The sequence below is a fragment of the Schistocerca cancellata genome, chromosome 8 (genome assembly GCF_023864275.1).
Source record: "Schistocerca cancellata isolate TAMUIC-IGC-003103 chromosome 8, iqSchCanc2.1, whole genome shotgun sequence".
NCBI lineage: Eukaryota > Metazoa > Arthropoda > Insecta > Orthoptera > Acrididae > Schistocerca > Schistocerca cancellata.
Genome location: NC_064633.1, coordinates 158,650,640 through 158,671,474, shown reverse-complemented (window position 1 = coordinate 158,671,474; position 20,835 = coordinate 158,650,640). Strand labels below are relative to the sequence as shown.

The following is a 20,835-nucleotide window of genomic DNA, read 5'->3' as shown; positions in this document are numbered from 1 at the left end:
AGTACATCCAGCGACACAGGCTTTTGAATTGTGTTATCTGCTCTGATTCTGTGTCATTCAAAGCCTCTGTGTGTTGTGCACCACCCATCTCTTAACACAACGGGTCCAGGAAAGCTGTTACTTTCTCACTCTTGATGCAGCCATTGTGATGCTTGTGTGTGTGTGTTCCTGGTCATGTCAGTCCAACAGGAAACGAGGCCGCCAACACTGCTGCCAAGACTGCAGTCAGAGTGCTCAGCCTGCTAGTTCCTACATTTCATCCGATCTGTGTTGCTGTTTGTCAGCAGGTGGTGTCACTTCGACATCACCACTGGTCCTCCCTTTGTGGGAACAAGCTCCAGGTTATTAAGCCTCTCCCTGTGACTTGGGCGACCTCCTCCTCTGCCCTCTCGCTGTGCGATCATTTTAGTTAGGTTGTGTATCGGGCACAGTCATCTTAGCCATCGCCATTTAAGAGCTGCTCCTCCAACAATTTGTGCTCATTGTGTTCAACCTTTGGAGGTCGGCTATTTCCTAATGGAATGCCCTTTTTTTAACCACTTACATTCTCATTTGTGTTTGCCATCTGAGTGATTGGTCGTTTTAGTGAACAGTGTGCGAGCTGTCAACTGTGTTCTACTTTTTATTCGTTGTAGCAATATGGCGAAGGCCATTTAATTTTTCAGGGTGTATATGCCCTGGGACATCTCGGAAAACCTGGGAATTTTTTGAAATGCCAGGAATTTAAATTTTTGTAATTTTGACTGTCTGATACTCTATTACTGTATACCACTACTGCATGAGTAAAACTTAAATGAGAGAGGAAAAAAACCTTGAGGTGCAAAGGAAATGCGCAATTTACAACAACAAAACACTGTGCATACACAAGTGTCTGCCAACAGCTAACTGTGTCAAAGGCTATGTAATCCTTCGTAACAACAAACTGCTTCCATGAGCGTGACATCACAACTATGTACATAAGGTTCATTTGAGCAGTTGCCAGCAAGCTCACACACATGTGCAGTTGAGTCACGTATGCTCCCACTTCTGGCTTCTTGAAGTGTGGCTGTTAGCTGTATCAGCAGTAGCAGCCAGATGCTGACAGGAAAAAATTTTATGTCGTGCCCAAGCTGTCAGATTCGAGCATGCACAGAGCAGTCTGTTGTTTGGGGGGTGGGGGTAGTCACCTCATGACTGATGTTTACCTTTAGTGATTCTGCTGTTTCCTCATCGTTTACACCTACAATGTCAAAGGAAAACAAAACGGATTTCTGTGGCTGGGAGCTATCAAGTGAATTGAGATACATTCGTGTGATTACGAAGGGCTGAAATATTTTATTAGCTTGTTTTCTGGTTTATTTTGTTACCACGTTTTTGGTAGTCGAGCATTAATCGCATTGCAGAACAATGAAGTTATTTTTGTTGGTCTTCTAAGGAAATTTGGCTTTTATTAGTGGTTCCTGCAGAGGAAATAAATTTATTTGAAATGAAGTGTTTTAGTCCACAGTATTGGCTACTTCCAAATGTTTAGCGAATTTCAAGTGCATGTTTTCATCTTCTGGCATGCATGGCATTATTCCATAGTAAAGAACCAAACACAAGACAGTACAGAACTGGAACTCCAAAAAATTTACATCCTCTAAAACCACACTAAGAAGCTTAATGTCAGCTTGGGGCCTACTATATTGTGAATCTGGACATAGGAATGTGGGCTTCAAGCAGACTTACGCTATGGTTTGTGGGATTCTGATGCTCTTGCAGTATCCCCTGATGCCCTGTTTCTTTTAAGGCATAATGTGAAATCTGTTAGCTTTATACATACAAACGTAGGGGTTTCCTACGTTGCCGTAGCTCCGCACGTGCAGTAATGTCTGTTTTCTGGCATGCTCTGGCAACTGCTGAAACATAAGAATTTCTAACAGGTCTTGGGTAAAATATTGTAAAGTGTCACTTTCAAAGTAAGTTACATTTTAAGCAAGATGAATTATGTTACTGTTTGAGAATTTTTTCAATCACCTAGAGTTTGACTATCATTTAAAACTTAGCTTTCCGTGTAGCTACACTTTGTATATTAATTTAAACCATTAAATTTTCTTATTTGTGTGTTCCTGCTGCTTAAGTGATATTCCTATTGGCTCTGAACATCTGCTGTCATCAGCTGGCTTGATCATCTGACATGAGCTGTGATAGTCTTGCACAAGGACATAGAAATCCCTGTTTCAATGCTTCATAAAATTAACGTGCTGTGTTTGGTGGGATTTGAATTTATAATGTCATAGTACGAAAATATGCTGTGTACCGTAATACAAAAATGTGTAGTGTAAACGTTGCTGCACTTCAGGGAGCCTCCCCCCCCCCCCCTCCCCTTTCTTCCTGGATTTAGTTTTCTATGCTGGTGTGTGAAATGTTAACCATTCAAAGAACTGACAAGTTTACCAGTCCCTAGGGAAAGTATACTGGCATTTAACACAAACAAAGTATATTGAAGCCCTGGAAAAAGTGTATTTTTTAACTGGGATATCTAGGAAAAACTTGGGAACTTTTTCTTTGCCCACATAGACACCCTGTTATTAGCTTCTGACCTCCGTTTTGCTATGGCGTATTGTATAGACCTTTCTCCACGGCCTGTTTTTAACTGTCTTCTTTTCTGTTGATTGAGATTAAAATGTAGTCTTTTAACTCCTCTCATTGTCTTAAGTGTTCTACAGTTCTGGTGTGGGCATGTATGACCCTAGTTGTTTTTGTACCCAAAAACAAAACAAACAGAAGTGACAGTTGCATCCAGTAGAAAATACCTGAGTATAGAATCTTTCATTATGAAATTGAAGTCTGAAATACTAAGCACAGTCATTTCACCTCGTCTAACTTTTTGAATCGGTAGTGTATCCAAAATCTGAGACTTAACATAAAAATTGTTATGAAATGTTTTCAGTGATGAAACTTCAAAGGGTCTTGATTTTTGACTTCATTTTCTGTGTAATTAGATGATGATGATGATGATGATGATGATGATGATGATGATGATGATATTCTTTAGGTGTCCTCAGTTATTCAGAAATCCACTCATCATTTCTGTACTCCTGGAATATGGACTACAGTGTCAGTAATTAGTTGGCCTCTTCTGTTAGGAACAGCTCTGGTCCAACAATGACCATTCTTACCAGGGATGGCTGTATTTCTTCACTGCTCTTTGAAAATTCAGCAGACTGCTCAGTGTCTACAACTGCTGCAGGAGTGTCAGCTTCAGAATCACTTTCATCAGGAAAGTCACTTTCATGACTGTTTTTCTAACAGTGCTTCCCGTATAGCATCTTCCATCAGTAAAAGGTCATTTCTACATGCCATTTTCACATAAATGTGCTCCATGTTCAGAGAGAGAAGTTACACAATTTTGTACTTGAGGGGAACAGTGGCACCTCAAATATTTGCAAATTTAAACAATAGTGTGTCAAAACTTTGAATGTCCTTCCTTTTCTGTGTCTCACTCAATGCTGAATTTCCGTTGGTGGCAGCAAGCTGTTTGTGTGGTGGTGCATGTGTCGTGTAAAGTAACAAACAAGAAACTCCAGGATCAGACTGACCCTGGTGTACACTTCTCGCATTAATAATGGGATACGCCAGTCCTGAAACAGGTTATGGTAAATGTACCACATGTTTGATAACTGGTGTGTAACATTCTCAGTACCGATTCATGATGGTTGTTCAAAGGTTTACCAACATTTAACTGTTTATTAGGAGTGCGCACAAATATGATAAAGAAAACTATTTTGTTAATTTAAATGAGTATGGTTGTGTGAGCAATTTTACTTCGGTTTGGGCTTTCCTAACATCTATTTTTCCCCCTCCTTGCAAAATACAGTATATCGCCTGTAAAAAGGTGCATAGTAACTTCAATATGAAATATGCTAAAGTCTTGTTCCAGTATCTGAAAAATTTGTTCCATTTTTGCAACATTTCATGTGGACTGTCAAAACAGTTTCTCTTTAGTACAAAGCACAGAACACTTCCACACTTTACAGTCAAAATATCTGTTGTGAGGGCAAGGCCTAAGTCTGTCCTTCTAACCATTTTCTGCAGAGTTACCAAAACTGTGGTACTGCACATCATTAGCTGGCGTAGGAGCAAAAGTAGAGCTGCATCAAACCAGTCTCAGGACTGAAGACAACAACAACAACAACAGGAGCAAAACTGTTCATCTGGATCACATGTGCATCCATCGATGGCATGCCAAGTTTCTTCTTCACAGAAGACATCAATCTATTTGCAGTCTTCCCTTTGAAGCAGTTCAATGCCATTTCGCTGCCCCCCCCCCTCCCCCCCCCCCCCCCCCCCCCGTCGCTGCCGCATTGATAAGAGCTACACGTACACAATGCAGAAATATATATATAGAGAAATGAAATAGAAAATTTCAGTTCAGTGATACACTGTACAGTTCAATAAGCATTTCTGCCAGATATTGTCCTCTCTCCCACAATGCAGTTATTGTATTGCTCTACATTGTTGGGGCAAGGAACGTCTTTTTCTCCACCTATGTATTCCATCACTCTACAGTTGTAAGATGATGAATACAGCAAAAAGAGCTTGCATACACTTTATGTTTTGCTCACTACATAACCATGATCACAGAATTGTCCTTTTGGTAGTCAAAACTGCTACGACCCTGCGTCTGGAGTTTTTCCTCATTGTCTAAGGGCAGTATTTCAATCTAAACAGACAGTTCACTGTAATTCAGTAAAGTACTAGAAACATAAGTGTTCACAAAATCCGGTATTTCCTACAGGCAAAATTATATTGCACTTCGTTCTTATAACTATCAGGTAAAAAATTCACTATGATGATACTCATACGTAGACATAACTACTCTAGTTCACACTTAAGTTCCTGGCAGATGGTGAAATAATTCACTTCCAAGATATCTTCTCCATTTATAAGCATTTTTCATTGCACAATACAAAATAGTGCCACAAAGTCAAAAGAAAGTGCTACACTGGTGACAGATGCTCACATAACATAGCACGCTGTCAGCCAAGGAACTTCACACAAAAGGGGGAGAAACATTCTTGAATCAAGAGTTTAAACATTGCATGTAAGCATCTTTGTCCACCCAAGAACAAAATTTAAAAATTGGTGCAAAAAAGTGAAGTTTGGTGTTGCCATAGAGCAACATTGGCCAATAAAGCATATCTTTCTGGTGTGTGCTCCATTGAATGAAACCTTCAGTACATGGGCAAATCTCTCATCCATTCACATGCTTTCTTTGGAATTTTGTAACTATGGGTCTCATCCTTTCCTGGGAAAAAGAGAATCTGGTTAATCAACTACTTTGAGCCCCAAGATGGCTATTGGAGCCCTTTGTGCCTAAATAAGTGTTCTTGTTCAGTGTTGAATGCTTCCGTAAGTTTATTTAAAAGACGGAAGAAAGAGCAACCCGACAGTCTGTACAGTACTGTATTGCACTATTCAAAATGATCATGAAGTCTTCTTGCCCCCGACAAGTGTAGCCTTCCTGTTTTACTGTTTCTCCTGAACACTACTAAGAGCTTGGGTGTCACATCCCCATTAAGATATTGAAATGAATGGGACCAAATGTGGAACTCCTTGTATGGAATTGGGTCATTTTCTAATGGAAGGGAAAGCAACAGCATTTGGCTTTGAAAATGTTGCAGAACTGATAAATTTCTTATTAGACTGTTTCCAATTCACTGAAAAAGGCAACTCAAGATTTATTCATACATTATGCTGTATGCATCCTGTAGATCCTGCATCTTTCCTAGCATCTTTCCTCTTTCATCAGAGGAGTCTCAGTGCTTTGGAATCTTAATACTGGAACTTCCTTTGTTCTTCTGCCATCCATGCACCTGATTGTATACCAAGAGTCTCCACTTCATATTCGTTGCTTGTAATTGTCTACCACTCCAGTCTGCTCTCTGAATGACTTTTTATAGCACTTCCAGTAATTCCAAATATTCACCACCACCACCACCACCACCACCACCACCCTTTGCTCACTGGAGAGCCCTTTTTAAAATTGTTGCCATATTGGAGATGAATATTAGAGGTTCTTCTCACCATACAGTTGATTTATCTGTGATTTATATATAGTTGTATCAGTCTGTTTCATAGTGGTAGTAAAATGATTGTGGTTGAGATGCATTACAGTTACTACTTACGTGCATAGTTTAAAAGATCTCAAAACTTACTGTAAGGCTGCTGATTCGGAGGCAGGACATACCCATGCTTGGCTCCTGCTTCAGTTCTTAATTTTGCAAAATGAAGCCTAGTAGAAGCTGTAGCATCAGTGTATATATTTCCTCAGTCTTTATAAATCATAAAGTAAATGTATATACATTCAAAATTGTAATCTCCAAAAGTTCTTCGCCAATTGCTTTGAAATTTTGAAACAGAGATGCATATGAAGGTCCATGTTTTCATATGCCTTCTGTAATACTATCTGTTGATTTAGGAAAGAGATGGCAGCAATAATTTCAAGAGCTTCTTGACTTTGTTGCTTCAAATTTTCATTTGATACTTTAATAAACAATCATGCAGACAGAATAGTATATGAAGCAACAGGGTACAGGTTTTCTGTTTAAAACAACTATGGGAAAGAAAATGCTACAATAATTGGAGCGTTTTAAACTGTTGGAGAAATTTTTTCCCCAGTACATATTTGTTTTCCTTACATAAAAATTGGATACACAATGTGCTGTTTTGTTTTTTCCTCAATCAGTGTTAACAGAAGACAGTAAGAGTTGTATTTGTGACTTATCAGCATTTGATTAGCATACTGCTATGGAATCAGAATCATCTGAAAGTTTTTAATTCTATGTGTTTGCAGATTAAATAATGTGAGGTACTGTCATTGAAGCCACCGGTAGCTGGAGAGGTCCCCCTCATACACGGTAACCGATCCTGACACAATTGTGAAGCAGTTATGTTCGTTAATATACGAGTATTCATTGAATGAGTTGCTCGTAGTCTCGCATCTTTTTAATTGACAAAAAAATAGTGAGGAGGTAGCATATAGTGCAATGGAAAGTACCAGTATCAGGCGAGTGTAAGTGACATTCAGTAGGCATTTCATTTCATAATTCTAGTGGTTGAAGTATGAGTCCCAGATCAGTTAGTGGCATTATAAGAACCTTCCCCATTGGTTGCGTAACGTAGTGTCAAAATTATGGGTATCAACTGTAGACTGTCTGTTATTGGAAGGAGGATGAAGGGTTAGTGGCCTTAGCAAAACTTATTTTGTTTAACCTGAAAGTACCACTTCTGGTAGATTTAAGTGTGCTTAAGTGATGGAATAAAAGTATACAATTTTTGGTATACTGGCTCCATCAACACTACAAAGTCTACAAACAATTAGACTTGCACAGTGCAAAAGGTAATCAGTACCATCGTAAGGCTACCTAAGAAGCATAAGATGAGATTTTATTGGCCAGTCTACTCTCCAACACCTGTCTCAGTAAGTGAGAAGTTGGCATCTTTGAGTGCCACCTGGAGGACCTAGGTTCAATCTCTAAAATTTCCCTTGCTGGGAGGACTCGAATAGAATGCACTCAGCACATGAGTAGGTAGTACTTAAACGAGTAGTGGCATTAAGGTCTAGAAAGTTGACAACAGCTGGGAGAGGCAGTGTGCTGACCCCTTGTCCTTCTATAATACTGTAACCAAAGATGCATATGCAGATGAATGTGCCAACCGTTACTTGCAGTTCTCACTGAGGCAACATGTGATGTGAAAAGTTTAAATGGAGTCTGTGCAATGGTTATCTGTGCAACATTTGCACTCCTACAGGAGTGATAAATGACAGGTAAGGCAACACAGCAGGCAGCAAAGCCTTGCGTGTGGCACATCGCTGTCAGCCTAATTGCGGATAACTTCCGAATATCACATATTTACTTGAGACTGGAAAATAGTATGGCTGTCCTTAGAGGGCTAAATACAGTTTATATATGTTAGCTGAAATTGGTACCCAACATTGAGACACCTAAAATACACCTATCAAAAACTGGCCGTTGGCTATTTTTTATTGCAGACTTTTCAAAATATGTGCTGTTTTACTTACTTTCAAAGTATGCAATAAGTATGGTAAATAGCAAAGAAAACTAGTTAATTATCAAACTGTGCTATCAGACTATACTGTACATTTTTTTCCAAATAGTTTCCTCAAAATTAAATGAGATTACATAGCAGAGAGCACGTGTGAATCCCAAAACTGGTTTTTAATTTTTTGTGTGAAAAGTTAGTTTCACTGAGGAGCTAGATGTGGATGTAGCATCGCTTCACCTACATAAAACAATTTTTTTGACATGCATTGGATGACTTCGCATTTCCCGCCCCGTGTATGTGTGTGTGTGTGTGTGGTTGTGTGGAGCAATCAGCAGTCTGTTTCACATGGTGATGCGACAAGAAAATTCTATTGGTGTTGTAGTGCTGTCATCCCAGTAGGAACAAGTTAGGTCGCTTCAACTACGTTTCTACGCGTTCATCTGATGATAGTTGCAACTGCATGATATGAGAGTCTCATTGTGTATCGTATCACATCAGTGAGATTGACATTAGGCTGTGTATCTCAAGACTTTGAGCTCCTTTTTTTAAATGTTTGTATCGTAAAAGTGCCATGGTTAGACTGAAACGTTTTCAGTAGTGTTCGTTTTCTCTGCATAGTTTTCCTGGAAGGAGTTAGTGATGCCAGTACCTAGTTTCCTCAACTGCTAAAACTTGATGTGACTGATGGTGATTATTTTATCCACATTTAAAATTTGCTAGCAATGTTAACACGTGTTATACTTGCTTGCAATTACATAGGTCGTGCTTAATCTTTCTCAGATGTGCAACAAACAATAAAGTTATCATACATAAGGCATACTGAATATTAGCTTGCTATTTTCATTAGAACTACCACATTTTTGTGCAAGGTTAAAAAAAAAAAACTGGTATTCAGATGAAATTGAAAGAAACGGCATAGATGAATTTTTTTCCAAACAGCATTTTCTTAATGTATATTCATCAATACACCACAGATCAAGGTTAGTTTCTGATGCTAAAGTGGAATTTAGATGTTCCACATCAAAATGTTTGTTGACAGTTCCGAAATTTACAATTTATATGCACAGCAAGGTTGATGAAATTGCATTGTATGGTACAGTGAAGCAGGCAATATGTAATTCAAGTTCTTACAAACATTCATTCTGAAGGCGTATAAATTCCAGATGAGATTCTCAACTGGATCCATCATTAAGCAACTGTTCAAACCTGTGTGTGTGTGTGTGTGTGTGTGTGTGTGTGTGTGTGTGTGTGAACTCTGCTATATTTGTGTTTCCTTGCATACACTGTATAACTGTGCATCAGTAGAAACTCAAATACATGATGATGCCACTTGTTTTGTCCCCTCCCACTCTCAATCTTGATCACTACAGCGCTGGCCACAGAGAGTTGTTTCCAGAAGCAGAGGTGTGCTGTTTGTTTTCCTCTGTTTAGGTATGGAGTGAGGGAATTACAAACAGCAGGTGATCTTGAGCCCACACATAGGATTTTTTTCTGTTGTTATTTGAATATTTATAATTTTTCGCTTGGAGGATGAGGTACTTAGATCTCATACAGTGAACAGTATATTGTTAGCCAGAGATGCAGATATCAGATGTAATTTTGAAAATGAAACTTGCAGTTCTTACCTCTTGAGAGTATCTTGATCAGTTCTGATACTTCTTGTCTGAGTACTGCATAAAACAGTACATAGTTCAGCATTCATTTCCAAAATCATTGTAGACCTAAAAATATGTACATATTCTTCTCCACGTCGCGTACCGGTCCCCTGGTGGACCGCAGCATGTAGAGACGCTTTACGTGCTCGTCGACGTGCTTTACGCACCTTTAAACGCCACCCTACAGTGGCGAATTGTATTAATTATAAACGATTACGTGCTCAGTGTCGTCGTATTATTAAAGAAAGCAAGAAAGCCAGCTGGGCTGCTTTCACAAGCACCTTCAACAGTTTTACTCCTTCTTCTGTTGTCTGGGGTAGCCTGCGCCGGCTATCTGGCACTAAGGTCCACTCCCCAGTTTCTGGCTTGAAGGTCGCGAATGAAGTCCTTGTGGCCCCTGAGGCTGTCTCCAATGCCTTCGGCCGCTTTTTCGCCGAGGTTTCGAGCTCCGCTCATTACCACCCTGCCTTCCTCCCCCGCAAACAGGCAGAGGAGGCTAGGCCACTTGACTTCCGCTCCTCGAATTGTGAAAGTTATAATGCACCATTCACCATGCGGGAACTCGAAACCGCACTTGGCCGATCACGGTCCTCCGCTCCAGGGCCTGATTCTATTCATATTCAGATGTTGAAGAACCTTTCTCCTGCGGGTAAAGGTTTTCTTCTTCGTACATACAATCGCATCTGGATTGAGGGACATGTTCCCGCATGCTGGCGCGAGTCTATTGTTGTCCCGATTCCTAAGCCGGGGAAGGACAAGCACTTGCCTTCCAGTTATCGACCTATCTCGCTTACCAGCTGTGTCTGTAAAGTGATGGAGCGAATGGTTAACTCTCGATTGGTTTGGCTGCTCGAGTCTCGACGCCTACTTACCAATGTACAATGTGGATTTCGAAGGCGCCGCTCTGCTGTTGACCATCTGGTTACCTTGTCGACCTTCATTATGAATAACTTCTTGCGGAAGCGCCCGACCGCGGCTGTGTTCTTTGATTTGGAGAAGGCTTAAGACACCTGTTGGAGGGCGGGCATTCTCCGCACCATGCATACATGGGGCCTTCGCGGTCGCCTCCCTCTTTTTATTCGTTCCTTTTTAATGGATCGACAGTTCAGGGTACGTGTCAGACACCTTTCGCCAGGAGAATGGGGTGCCACAGGGCTCAGTTTTGAGCGTCGCTCTCTTCGCCATCGCGATCAATCCAATAATGGATTGCCTCCCAGCTGATGTATCAGGCTCCCTTTTCGTGGACGATTTTACCATCTATTGCAGCGCGCAGTGTACACGTGTCCTGGAGCGCTGTCTTCAGCGTTCTCTTGACCGTCTTTACTCCTGGAGTGTCGCCAATGGCTTCAGTTTTTCTGCCGAGAAGACGGTCTGTATTAACTTCTGGCGCTACAAAGAGTTTCTCCCACCGTCCTTACGACTCGGTCCCGTTGCTCTCCCAATCGTGGAGACAACCAAATTTTTAGGCCTTACCTTTGACAGGAAACTTAGCTGGTCTCCACATGTGTCATATTTGGCCGCCCGTTGTACCCGTTCTTTAAATGTCCTCCGTGTTCTCAGTGGTATGTCGTGGGGAGCGGATCGAACCGTCCTACTTCGTCTATATCGGTCGATCGTCCGCTCCAAGCTGTATTTTGGGAGCTTCGTATACTCCTCTGCACGGCCATCCATCTTACGCTGCCTCAACTCCATACAACATCGGGGTTTACGACTTGCGATCGGAGCATTTTATACCAGTCCCGTAGAGAGTCTTCATGCTGACGCTGGCGAATTGCCACTCACCTACCGGCGCGATATACTGCTTTGTCGGTATGCCTGTCGGCTACTGTCAATGCCCGACCATCCGTCTTATCGTTCCTTTTTTGACGACTCTCTTGACCTTCAATACGGGTTGTATGTCTCTGCCTTGCTACCCCCTGGAGTTCGCTTTCGTCGCCTCCTTCAACACCTTAATTTTTCACTCCCTGCAACCTTTCGAGTGGGCGAGAGCCGCACGCCACCTTGGCTCCAGGCTCAGGTCCGCGTTCACCTCGACCTCAGCTCGCTCCCAAAAGAGGTCACCCCCGGTTCGGTCTACCACTCCCGTTTTTTGGAACTACGTTCGAAGTTCATGAACATGACTTTCATTTATACAGATGGCTCTAAGACCAATGACGGGGTCGGGTGTTCCTTTATTGTCGGGGCACAAAGTTTCCAATACCGGCTCCATGGCCATTGTTCGGTCTTCACAGCTGAGCTCTTTGCCCTCTACCAGGCTGTTCTTTACATCTGCCGCCACCGACATTCTGCTTATGTCATATGCTCAGATTCCCTGAGTGCCATCCAGAGCCTCAGTGATCCGTACCCGGTTCACCCTTTCGTACACCGGATCCAACGCTCTCTCCAGCAGCTGGTGGACGTCGGTACGCCGGTTAGCTTTATGTGGGTTCCTGGCCATGTCGGTATCCCTGGGAACGAGGCTGCGGATGCCGCGGCCAAGGCTGCGGTCCTCCAGCCTCGGACAGCTTCTTGTTGTGTCCCTTCGTCCGATTTTAGCAGGGTCATTTGTCGGCGCGTCGTGTCGCTGTGGCATGCCGATTGGGCTGCACTTACCGACAACAAGCTTCGGGCCTTAAAACCTCTTCCCGTGGCTTGGACGTCCTCCTCACGCCCTTCTCGGCGGGAGGAGGTCGTTTTAGCAAGGTTAAGAATTGGACACTGCCGGTTCAGCCATCGCCATCTGCTGACGGCTGCGCCGGCGCCGTTCTGCCCATGTGGGCACTTGCTGACGGTTAGGCACATTTTAATGTCCTGTCCAGATCTTACCACACTGCGCCTCGATCTTAACCTGCCTAATACTTTCGATGCCATTTTAGCGGATGACCCACGAGCAGCTGCTCGTGTTCTTTGTTTTATCAATTTGACAAACCTCGCTAAGGACATTTGATGTTGTTTTTTAATCCTATGCCTGTCCGTCTGTCTTTTATCGTGTTTTCCCTTTTAGTTGTTGTTGTCAACTTGTGCCTCGCGGTGCATTCTTAGAGTAGTCAGGGCGCTAATGACCATTGAAGTTGTGCGCCCTAAAACCTAAATAATAAATAATATGTACATATTAATAACATTAAGACAACAAATGTTTTATGAGGAGCACTGAAGCTGTTTTCTGTAGGCAAGAGCTCTTCTTTCGATCACAAAGTTACTGACCCTTTGACAAATGAATTCGGAATGTGTCCTGTTAACTGGTCTCTTCCTTTAATCAGGCCATGTAATGAATGTCCTTCCTTACTCTGTAGCACCACATTTCAAGTGCTTACAGTCTCTTCTTGTCTGAACTGTTTGTCAAGTTTGACATTCATTCAAGGCTATATGCCACAAAATACCTCCAGAAAAGGCTTTGCAACACTTGAAATTGATATTAAATGTTACCAAAATTTTCTTTTTTCAGAAGTGCGTTTATTGCTATTGCCAGTCATTTTATGTCCTTCCTACTTCCTCCATTGTCATGTTGCTCCCAAAGACCAAAATTAATCTGCTGCAGGTCTCTTCATTTCAATAATTTTTATTACTTGATTTGACAACATTCAATTACCCTGGCTTTGTTTTTGTTTGTTCAATTTGTAACATTGTACCAGGACACTAGACTTATTTCCAAGACACTATTGATTTTGCCTAACCTTTTCGAAGTTCTGTCATCTGTGACAGAATTCCAATGTTGTTGTAGTTTGCCAAAGTTTTCCTCTCTCCCTGAATTTTAATTCCGCTTTCATATTTCATCTGTTTCCAATACTGCTTACCAGTGTACCAACATCAGGGATAGGCTACATCCCTGTCTCACTCCATTGTCAGCAGTTGCTTCTTTTCATTTCATGTGGGCTGGTTTCTATACATGTTGTAGGTAAATTTCTGCTTCCTTATTTTATTGCTGCAACCTACAGAATTTTCAGAGCGTGTTCCAGCCAGCATTGTCAAAAGCTTCCTCTAAATCTACAAATGCTATGAATATAGTTTTGCCTTTCTTAGCCTGTCTTTTATGATAACTCAGTGTCAGTGTTGCCTTGCATGTTGCTACAGTTCTCTGCGACCCAAACTGATCTACAAGGTTGAAGAATACAATTTCTTCCAGTCTTCTGTAAATATTTTGCCTGTATTTTGCAAACATTACTTACTAAGCTCCTGGCTTGATAATATTCATGCCTGTGTTCTTTGGAATGGGATTTATTACACTTAGTATTTTCTCCTAAGGCATACATGTTTGTGGAAATACAACTACTGTAGTTCCCTCCCTGCTTTCACCAGTTTGCAGTACCAACATTATGTGCCCATGTTAAGAAACATTCCAGGGCAAAGAAAGTCATGCATCTACAACTACTGTAGAGGCCTTCTTCATGAATCATGTTAGTTTGGCGTGTCCACAGATACCCCTACAATGTTGCTGCAACTGTGTATTCTAGAAACAAGCAAACCACCCAACCCAAGCAAAAGCCTGCTACACATCCTACCTTTATTTTGACAAAGGGAAACATTTTTCCAATTATAAATGTAATATTATCAGATATAGCACTTAGGAAGAAGAATTCACAAATCTTTGTTATCTTAAAATTCTCCTTTTTATTTCTGACAATGATGTATATCACAACAGTGTCAAATTCTGTCCACTATCTTAAATGGCGACATCATCAGTTGCAAAATTACCTTCTATGATTAAAGTGTAGATGCCCATAGGAACCACACTATTTGGAAGTTCAATTTTTCTCAGTAATTACCTAGATTGGCTGATTATACTGCTGTCTAATGACTAAACATTGTTAGCTCTGGGCAGGGCTCAGATTGCTTGTTAGTTCATACTGTACTACCTGAGATAAATGGACTATGCAGAACTCCTGACTTACTTGCCCGTCAACTAGGTTTGTTCACCACCTGTACTCTGCCGAGTTCCTGTAGCAGCAGTTTCTGTCCATTCCCTGCAGTCTTCATTAGTACTGCTCAAAAACATTCAGAGTAATTGATTTTGCAATTGTCATAAGAAAGTGTAAAATTTTTGTTTGATAGAACAGAGATGTTAATGCTTTGTGTGTTAGTCTGATAATTGAAAAACTTTAGTGATATATATGTGTAAACGTTTTGTTTTAAATTGGGTTAAATATGTTCTTTTAAATATTGTTGTGGTTGGCTCAGTAAAAATTACTGCTGACATTGTTATACTTGCAATAAGCATTAGTGTTTTCATATTCAAGTCAGTGGGGAAAGACAGCTGCCATTTACTTCAATATGGGTATTGGAGGCAGTTTTCTTAAATAGATAACTACTTGTAATAATGAATTAGGGGCTCTGGCTTTCTGCAAGTACGGAACTGCTGTTTTGCTTTAATATCATACACATTTCAACGTGGTTATGGTGTCATCAGTAGCTTTTTCTTTCATTCTTAAAATACATTTACACATCTTTATGTAGGATAGGGAATGTTAAATCAGATTTTGTTGTTCAATTCACATACATGCTTCACCTTTTGCTTACATTGTGAGAGCTCTGAATTTAGACGATGCCCTAATATCCCTATGTTATGGGTGGCTCGGTGTGTTAATTTAGATCTATAGTTGATTTCGGTTGGCAGCCACAAGACACACAGTGTAAATAAAAGATAAAAACATACATAATTTAAAGAACAAAATCTGATGATGATGTAACATATTTCCTAACATACATGAAATTTGTATGAATGTAGTTGTTGTTACTACAACAACAACAACAACAACAACAACAGTTGTGGAAAAATACAAGAAAAAAGTACCTGTTGAGGAATACAGATCTGGTGAATCATGTTTGAGTGTTAAAGCAAAATGGTAATTATGTACTTCAGAAAAGGTGGACCTTCAATTCATTATTATTTTTCTGCAAGCACAGGAACAGAAATTAAAATTCCAATAACTATTCATGTTCAATTTTTCTCAAAGCTGTGCAAGTGTTTATCCTGTAGCTTGAATGATTCCTCTTTGTCTCCTGATCTTTTAGTTGCTGTTGTGGTTGAGAGTTTGCTTATTGATTGCTTTAGAACACTTTTGCAGCAATGCAGTTTTGCAAGTGTGTAATGATTTCTTAAGGTGGCTGCAGTACCTTGGTGTAGGTCTTTAGTGACTTCCAGGAAGTTTGATGTGACACAGTTAATTTTAACAAAGATATTCCTAATAGTGCTCTTTCACTCTCAAATTTTTGTCAGATACTGGTCATTTGTTCATTGTATTGCTTCTGGCAGTTTCTAGAGCATTGATTGGAGGTTTGATCAGCATTGATTAGGTTAAAGCATGACGGAATGAACAGGACCTAAGCATCCAAGGAGAATTGTGCTAAATGTTCAGCTACTGTTCCATTATTTCTACTCTGACAACATGCTCACCCTTGGTCCCACAACATTTCACTGCTTTAAATCTCTCATTTTGTTCCTTGCCTCTTCCTCTGAAATCTCTTCATTTATTGAGGTTTTCTTCATTGTGCAGGTCATTGTTGTGTCTAACCTGGTAATTACAGCTCCTAAATATTTGATAAATACCAAAGAGTTTACAGTCTTCTAGAAACTTTTCTTGAATGTCAGAACTAATGTTTAATGTTGTATGTGGTCATTTAAATGCGTTTTTATATTCAGCATGGTGATTTGCACTCAGAAATCTTAATTTGTTAAATTTTGTGACAACTGATAATATTAATTGCTGTGTTTTTGAGTGCACCACATGCTTGTAATAAGTAGTTCAGTTCGTACTGCCAGAACGGTTTAGTATACAAATTGTTTTCTTTTATTGCAATTGTGTTCTTGTCTTTGAATTTAACCAACATATCACATGTAGTATCTCAATATTAACACTTTTTTTCTGCAAACCTCTTCAATTTATCAGAAAAAGTATGAAACACACCTGTTGAGATTGCAGCAGTGTGATTAACATTAACTTTTCAAAGAAGAAAGGAGAATCCCTTGAACTTCTTGATGAGAGAGAAATAAGTAATGCCACCATTGACCCTTATAGAATGTGAAGAAATGTATAATTCCTCTCTAGTCTCACAGCATTGAGGTCTCTCATCCTTGCATAGCTAAAATGTATAGTCGCTAAATCTGGTTAAAGTTGTTTCCATACTTTGATTTTGACCCTCCTTGATACTGTCGCAATGAAGACAGGTTTTGTGTTGTCAAATACAATTTTGTGTTTCTTTTTAAAACTGTGTTCAGCAGCCTTTGCTTTGTTTAAATTTTGTACTTAATGTGCTGCCACTGTTTCACACAGTTCCTGATATGGTATGTGTGAAATGCCAAGTATGTCACTGAGGCACTTTGGAGAAATATTCCAGGACCAAAAAGACCAAGCTACTCTCTTAACCACTGAAGAATATGTTGTTCTTCGTTGTATGGAAATCTTGTCTAGTCAATTCTCTACCCAGGATTCTGTATTTTATTATGTTTATCCTTTACCAACTGGCTAGGTGACTGAGTTCAAAGGTCAGAGGAAAGAAACTGCATAGCACCTCCAACATGACTACCTAGTAAAGCACTGTTACCAGTAAAAAATCTTGATTGGGTAGTAAGTTAATGTCACTGATATTTTGTAAGTGCCTAATATTAGAATCCAGGCTTACTAAAGTTTTGGGTGTCGGGAAGACATTGTTTCTGAAAAGGGATATCATCACAAATAAATTACTTCAAAGAAACCTTTTGTGTTTGAACACTAAGGTGTCTCTTCAATAAATGTGTCGTTTTCTTTAAAGAGGTATATGTCCCATCCTGTAATGGCTCTGCTCTTGGTGAGCTACTAAATGCAAATAATTGCATGTGATAATCTTTCATGTTTGTTATGTCTTAACGGAACCTAACAGATTTCACAATATTGTAACACTTCGTGTGTGTATTGGGGAGAGGGGGTGGGGGAGAATCCTTAATGGTTAATTTTCTATTCTTTAAATATGAAATATAACATGGTGAAGGTTAACTTAGTTTAAAAAAAAGGAACATTTTCATTAAGTGTAGTAGACAACACTGTTTTTAGGAACACATTCTAACTTTGTGTATCTGATAATGCTGAATTTTTCATGCAGTAAAATTGTTGAAGCAGTTATTTACAGAAGTTAGATTTAACAGAGTCTAACAAATGCTGTTGTTATATTTAAAAAGAAAGATGATGAGACTTACCCAACAAAAGCGCTGGCAGGTCGATAGACACACAAATAAACACAAACATACACACAAAACTCTAGCTTTCGCAACCAACGGTTGCCTCGTCAGGAAAGAGGGAAGGAGAAGGAAAGACAAAAGGATTGGGTTTTAAGGGAGAGGGTAAGGAGTCATTCCAATCCCGGGAGCGGAAAGACTTACCTTAGGGGGAAAAAAGGACAGGTTTACACTCGCACACACACACACATATCCATCCACACATTGCTGTTGTTAAATTTATATGAATCTGTACTTACTGTTAACAGCTCAGGTAACATTACCCACAAGAATAAGTTTGTGTTGTTCATGTTAAGCTGGCTTGGATTATGTAAGACTAATAGAGAATGTCAGAAATTTGAGTCATTGATTTTAACTAGTTTTGCAAAATTGTAGACATTGTACCTCCCTCTTTGTAGTGTAATACCAGATTTAGGAAGGATACTTGTGCTTTGTTTTTTTTTTTCTAGCAGTAATACTGTTGTGAGGAAAGGTAATGGTTAAATACCCAGGTGATTCATAAATATTGTTTCAATCTCCATTTCGTTACATACAGCCAAGAACTACACTCTTAGGGCATTTCCATAGGTTTCCTTTGATAGCAATACCTTCACAGTCTGCCATTAAACTCTGGCAATACTGTTGAATGCTGCTGCAATTTTTCTCTGAATATTACAATATCATGGAAGTTTTATGTAGGTAATAGGGGTAAATCACAGCAGTATACTGTCAACTACTACCAACATTGTAGGAAGTAATAAATGCTACTGCAGGATCTACTCTACATGTGCAAAACAAGAGCTGTCAGTCCTCTGTGCGATTGCATGGCAGGAAGATCCATAACAAGAATGTTGATGCTACCCCAGGTGTTTGGAAAGAAAATAGGATAATTACAGTTCCAGTTATATTTCCACAACAGCAATTTACAGTTAAAATAGTCAGATGATTTGGAATGACTGTGAACCAATCTAAGTTAGCAGGTAGGTAAGTTTTTGGGTGTATACTTCTGCGCCATTTCAAATCGTACAAAAACCATCATCCCACAAGAGTTTTCAATCAGCTTGGTTAACAAATGCAACACTGTTAGACATTTTGTGAAACATCCAGTGCACATTATATGCCTCTTCTTACTGTATATAATTTTTGTCGTGATATTGACAGCACACACAATTTTCTCAGCAAAACAGTGTCGTATACTAATCAACTGTAGGGAATTACCACTGTATGGGAACTTTGACTGTGTATTGCATCTTCTTATCTACAACATAAATGTCATGTCATATTTAATATAGATACCAATCATTGTGTTCAATATTCTTTTCAATTCTTAGTGCCCAGGTAGTGGATACTACATCTGTATTAATAATGTGTTTGCTCAAAATGACCTCTGTAGATTTTATCTGGAAGTTTGGCCACTTTATCCTCGGAAATGTTAAAATATGCAGTTAATACTTGGCATTTTCTCTTTTGTGATACTTTTTCTGTTTGAGAACATCCTGGCATAATCCTCTCTTATGTATTGGTCCTTATAGCAGTTTTTTTTCTGTGCACTGTGGTTAAGATTCCTGACAATGTCCAGATCCTTTCCTACATTTACTCTCCAGAATTCCCATCCTTTCTACGCAAGATGGACTTGAAGACAAATTCTCCTGCTTGTCCCAATTCAGGGCAGGGAGATGGCAGTACTGCTGGGAGCTACACTGGTGGACCAGGACCACAGAGAGGAGGCAACTACAGCCAGCCCAACCAGGCGCAGAGCTTCCATCCGTACAGGCGCATGTAACAATTTCATTTGCTGACAAGACAACACTCCAGGTTGTAGCACATTATTGGACTGTATGGTGAAAACCTCTCATTCAGATTGGTTTATTTCTGTGGGACACCTTTAGTACTGGACTGTATGGTTTACAGCACACAATTCTAGGAATAGGATAAAATCCACAGCTGACTGTTCAGTGTTGTTAGCAGCAGAGCTAATATATAGATATGTATTCCTTCATTTTGTTTCCATTTCAGATATTCATATTTGATATTTGAGAAATAATAATTGTTTGTTCTGCCTGCTGTTTAATTTTTATAGTTAATGGAAATGGATGTTATCACTCATCTCGCAATTTTCAGTGTGATTGTAGTTGGTACTTGTTAGATGTGTCAGCAGAAGTTTTATTTTGTTTGTCATTTGAATGTAGGAACTATGAATGTTTCCTTGTAAGAATGAGTTGATTAAATCAAAAATTGGAAAATAATTAAAGACTGTCGATCATTAATGATTGATGTAACAAATAACAGTTTTAATATTCTAGATCTTCTGAAAGGGTTATTCATTGTCATCCTAAAGTTGGATGAGAAGCTGTAACAGTTTGTCCAATATTCATTATATATTTTTAAGATACACATCTTGCACATAACGTATTATTTGCAGTACTGTCACCCTTGTATGACACGTTAATCAAAATAAGTTTTGATTCAGCAGTAACTTCCACAGTTTTTAAGTTGTATTCTGCATTACCATAATCACATTCATTCACTGCTGTACCCTTACTTATTTTGATGTAATTTTAAGAACTGCCTGCCAAAATTACAGATTACATGGATTTAAAATTTCATTACTGTGTGGTATTTTATGGGTGATGAAGTAATGTGAGAAGTTAAGATAACATGGAATGTATGGGAAATGTTGTTCATAAATAAGCTTTCATTTTCATACGTGATATCAAAGAATAAGCACATTTATACAAAACAAATTTTGAGTATATATTTGAATGTAATAAATTTGAGAGTACATTTATGTGTTGATTATATTGAAAGTACCTAATCCAGAAAAAATGCTCTTTAATCATTGTGATGTCATTTCTTGTTTATATTGTGAGTCATTGAATGTATACATGGCATTGCTATGGAACCTTGAAATTGATCCAGCAGATCATGCCAACATTTTATCAAGGATAATCTTCTTGCTCTTCCTATTGTTGTTTGTGTTTCAAG

The 20,835-nt window shown here is 39.5% G+C and overlaps 1 protein-coding gene across 3 annotated transcripts in view; it reads left to right on the top strand.

Moving 5' to 3' along the window:
* LOC126094656 (heterogeneous nuclear ribonucleoprotein 27C) overlaps positions 1–20,634 on the top strand; it is a 67,360-nt gene extending 46,726 nt beyond the window's left edge. For all 3 annotated transcript variants that reach the window (XM_049909160.1, XM_049909161.1, XM_049909159.1), the window contains one exon: positions 19,518–20,634. In XM_049909160.1, the coding sequence (XP_049765117.1) occupies positions 19,518–19,633 (116 nt within the window). In that variant the 3' untranslated portion in view covers positions 19,634–20,634. The remainder of the gene's footprint in view (positions 1–19,517) is intronic.
* The last annotated feature ends 201 nt before the right edge of the window (positions 20,635–20,835 follow it).